This window comes from Sturnira hondurensis, unplaced genomic scaffold (assembly GCF_014824575.4).
Source record: "Sturnira hondurensis isolate 20B ecotype Veracruz unplaced genomic scaffold, ASM1482457v3 Scaffold0011991, whole genome shotgun sequence".
Taxonomy (NCBI): domain Eukaryota; kingdom Metazoa; phylum Chordata; class Mammalia; order Chiroptera; family Phyllostomidae; genus Sturnira; species Sturnira hondurensis.
This window is the reverse complement of record NW_028084622.1, coordinates 1-4547: the sequence shown is the minus strand read 5'-3', so window position 1 is coordinate 4547 and position 4547 is coordinate 1. Positions and strand designations below refer to the sequence as shown.

The 4547-nt window shown below is 60.7% G+C and overlaps 1 protein-coding gene across 1 annotated transcript; it reads left to right on the top strand.

The window, feature by feature from the left end:
* The first annotated feature begins 800 nt into the window (after positions 1-800).
* Positions 801-4301, top strand: LOC118996962 (patr class I histocompatibility antigen, A-126 alpha chain-like). Its single transcript, XM_037060609.1, is given in 8 exon segments — positions 801-1128; positions 1131-1468; positions 1579-1792; positions 1926-2192; positions 2753-3028; positions 3125-3229; positions 3655-3687; positions 3797-4301. Coding segments are annotated over 8 exon segments (1692 nt in total). The 5' UTR covers positions 801-803; the 3' UTR covers positions 3931-4301.
* Positions 4302-4547: the final 246 nt, after the last annotated feature.

Here is a 4547-nt window from a genome sequence, read left to right as displayed (position 1 = left end):
GGATTAGATCTCCGTGAAGGGCACACACCTGGCTCGCAGGTGCAATTTCTGCCCAGGGTGGTACCTCAGGGAACCCATTGATGTTCCTCTCTCTCTCTTTCTCTCTCTCCCTCTCTCTCTCTGCCTTCCTCTCTCTGTAAAACCCGTAACAACAACCCTCAGGTGAGGATGAAAATTAAGAAAGGCAGATCTGTGCAGTGCGGTATACACCTGTGCATCGGTGAACGAGCACAGGCCGAATGCCCGGCCTCACAGAGCACATGTGTGGCAAAGGGACAGATAGGCGCTCATCCTTCAGATACGGTCCCTCTGTAACCGAATTGAAGCAGCAGCATCAGGAGGAGATTCCCGTACATCACTCCTGGGAACCCGCAGGTGGTCAGTCAGCACAAGACAACTGTCCTCACGCTGTCAAGGGGGTAACAGGTGCAGGGTTAATTAAGGCGGCCACACCGAGTTACAGCGTTATCAGGTGCGCAGAGCTGCAGTACTTTATTGGAAGCCTGTCATCGATCAGACAAGTGTGGAATGTGATGAGAGGTCAGTAAACGCTCAACGGATCGAGGAACAGAAATAAATGAGCGCCCCCAACTCTCCATACTGCCCGTTTATGGCGAAGAGGCAGCGGACCTGGCCCTCCAACAGGGAGGGGCTGAGAGTTCGCGGTTCAAAGGAGTCAAGGCGAAGCTTAGTCCCCAGGCCTGTCATTGGGTGTCGAGGGCACCGCCCAGGAGCACGACGGCCTTATAAGAGCCCTCGGCGGGAAGAGGAACTCAATCTCCTCCGAGGCTGCAGTCTAGTCCATGGGGCCCAGAACCGTCCTGCTGCTCCCGGTGACCCTGGCCCTGACCCAGACCTGGGCCGGTGAGTGCGGGGTGGGGAGGGAACGGCCTCTGCGGACCCGGAGCCAGGGGGCCCGGCGGGGGCGCGAACCCCCGGGGAAGACCGGTCTCCGGGCGCCCGGGCACGGACTCCGAACTCGCGCAGCGGCCCGCCCTCCACCGGCCCTACCGCTGCCCCGCCGCTGCTTCTCAACCGCGGCCCCGGTTTCTGTCCCCCGGGCGATCGGCCCCCCGCAGGCCCGACCGCAAACCCGGAACGTGCGTCCTCCCGGCCCCCGGGCCGCCACACCCTGAGCTATATCAGCACCTACTCGTCCGGACCGGGCCGCGGGAAGTACCCGCAAACCGTCCTCATCACCGTGGACGACACAGTGATCGCGTGGTTCGACAGTGACACTCCGAGTGCCAGGCTGCAGCCGCGGGTGGAGTCGATGGAGCAGCGGTGGGTGCAGCAGGAGGGCGCACGGTTTTGGGAGGAGCAGACGCGGGAAATCCAGCACAACGCACAGCGGAGCAGAGCGAACCTGAACCAGCTGCGCGCGCACCACAACCAGAGCGAGGACGGTGAGCAGGCGCGCCCGGGGCTCGGGGACGAACCCCCCTCCCAATATCCGGGCGCGAGCCTGGTTCACAGGCCTTATCCTGGGGGGCGCNCGGAATGTGCGTCCTCCCGGCCCCCGGGCCGCCACACCCTGAGCTATATCAGCACTTACTGGTCCGGACCGGGCCCGGGAAGTACCGGCACACCGTCCTCATCACCGTGGACGACACGGAGATCGCGCGGTTCGACAGCGAGGCCGCGAGTGCCACGATGGAGCCGCGGGTGCCGTGGGTGCAGCAGGAGGGCGCAAAATTTTGGGAGGAGCAGACGCGGGAAGTCAGGCACAAGGAACAGCGGAGCAGAGCGAACCTGAACCAGCTGCGCGCGCACCACAACCAGAGCGAGGACGGTGAGCAGGCGCGCCCGGGGCTCGGGGACGAACCCCCCTCCCAATATCCGGGCGCGAGCCTGGTTCACAGGCCTTATCCTGGGGGGCGCGGGGAGGGGCTCACTGGGCGGGGCTGACCGCGGGGCGGGGTCAGGGGCTCACACTTGGCAGGAAATGACCGGCTGTGTCGTGGAGTCCGGTGGGCGCTTCTTCCGCGGGTTCAGTCAGTTCGCCTACAACGGCACCGACTTCCTCGCCCTGAACCGGGACCTACGATCCTGGACCGCGGCCTCGGGGATCAGCGGGAGCGACGTTGTGCGGGTCCCTAACGCGGACGCTCAGAGGGACTTCCTGGAGGACACGTGTGTGCGCCGCCTCCACCTGCTCCTCGGGAAGGGGAATGAGACGCTGCTCCGAGCAGGTACCAGGGTTCCAGCCCGCCGGAGGAGGGGATCTCTGGGCTGGGGCGGCTTCCTACAAGGAGAGGAGGGGAATGGGGCAGTGTCAGAGTGTCCCTCCTGCTGGGGAGAGGGAACAGTCCCCCAGGTCTCCTTATTCTGTGACTCACCACCAGGCCCAGCTTTCTCTAAAGGACAGTGAGGGACCCAGCCTCTCCCTGAAACACCCACAGCAGGTCCCCCACACCCTGCAGCACCTGGGGCACCTGAACACTCTCCCTGGTTCTGGGGCTGAGACCCTCTCTGGAGGCCTGACTCTGGGTTTGCTGAGTCATCAGCTTCCACCTGAGTCTGTGTCTCCCCTGAGAGACCTGGACACTCCTACCCTAGGTTCTCACCCTGATCTGGAACTTTCCAGGAAATAGGAGGTTATCCCATGTGCCTCTGTCTAGGCTGGTGTCTGGGTGGTGCACTCCCTTCCCCCACCCCCACTGTCCTGTTCACTCTCAGGGTGGTCACAGGAGCACTGCTGGAGTGTCCCATGACCATGCAGAGTCCCTGAATTTTCTCACCCTCCCCTCAGACCCTCCAAAGACACACGTGACCCGCCACCCCATCTCTGACCACGAGGTCACCCTGAAATGCTGGGCCCTGGGCTTCTACCCTGCTGACATCACCCTGACCTGGCAGCATGAAGGGAAGGACCTGACCCAGGACATGGAGGCTGTGGAGACCAGGCCTGCAGGGGACGGAACCTTCCAGAAGTGGGCGGCTGTGGTTGTGCCCCCTGGAGAGGAGCAGAGATACACGTGCCATGTGCAGCACCAGGGGCTGCCTGAGCCCCTGACCCTGAGATGGGGTGAGGAGTGGTGTGGGCACAGAGCCTCTTCTCAGGGTGTCCCTGAGCAGGGTCAGGACTCAGGCCTGAGACTGACCTCTCACCCTCCCCTCTCAGACCCCCCTCCTCAGACCACCATGGTCATCGTGGTCATCGCTGCTGCCGTGGGTGTCCTTGGAGCTGTGGCTGCTGGAGCTGTGATGTGGAGGAGGAAGTGCTCAGGTGGGCAAGGGGTGGGGCTGGGTTCCCTGTCCCCCTGGGGGTCAAGCCCAGTTGGAAGTGTGCTCTGCCTGGTTAATGGGCATTGTGTCCCCACACGGGTGCTTGTCCATCTGGGGCCTGTTTCCTAACACTGACTAGTGAGGCCTGTGGGAAAGTGAGGGACAGATTTATCACCTGATGATTCTTGCGATGGGGCCTGATTCCCAGCTGTCACAGGTCAGAGGGGGAACTTCTTCCTAAGGACAGACATTCAGACAGGCATTGGTCCAATCCCCACACTAGTACTTCCCCATATTTCCTGATCCTACCCTGGGTGATCAGTCACAGTTCTGGAACCTTCCCTGTGCTTCAGGAGTGTGGGGCTCCTTTAGGGTCACAGGACCCAGCCTCCCCCTGACTTCTCACAGAACGTTTTCTTCCCACAGGCAGAGGCAGGGAGAACTACACTCAGGCTGCCTGTAAGTCTGGGTGTTGGGGAGGTGACGTCTGGGACCCTTGGGAGAGTGTGGGCTGGAGTCTGTGAGGGGGGCTCCCCCACCCCGTAACTCTGCTGTGTATCTTCCCCAGGCAGCGACAGTTCCCAGGGCTCTGATGTGTCTCTCACAGCTCCTAAGGGTGAGACCCTGAGGGCAGGAAGTGGGGGGCATTGGGACCAAGGGACACAGCTGTGTTTTGGGGATTCTCAGGGGGGGACAGTCTGAGCCTGCAGTGGGATGTGGGGGAATGTGACACTTCTGAGACTGACCGGAGTTTGTTCACAATAATTTTCTTTCCAGGGTGACAGAGCTGCTATCTCCAGGACCTGGTGCTAAAACAGTCACTGCAGCCTCCCCTTGGGACTTGAAGGATCCCTGACTGCTGTTTCTGTCAACTGGCATCAGAACATTTCTGTGTTCTTATCAGGACAGTGAGGAGCTGGTGCCCAGGCCACCCTCCCCACGGGGACCTGTGTCCTCTCGCCTGGGGACTGTTCCATCCTCACAGAGTTGGGTTGAGGCCTCCCCATCCTGGTCACTCCTCGACTGGGTCATCTTTGTTACTCCTTTGTCCTGGAAACTTCAGGAGAACCCTGTCCCAGCAGCACCTGGGATCTCAGGGCCTTGAGTGCCACCTTGTGGTGGCTCCAGGACTTTGCTCAGTGAGGGCTTCCTGTGGCCTCATCAGCCTGGGCTCAGTCCCTATATTTTCGGTTATTTTTGTAGATTTTGCACTTTTTCTGAATATTTAAAAATAAAGTTATTGGGGTATTTATATTAAGTGGTAGGTGTATGTCTTTTTACTAAATGTATTGGGGTGCACTGGTTAAGAGGTTCCTGTA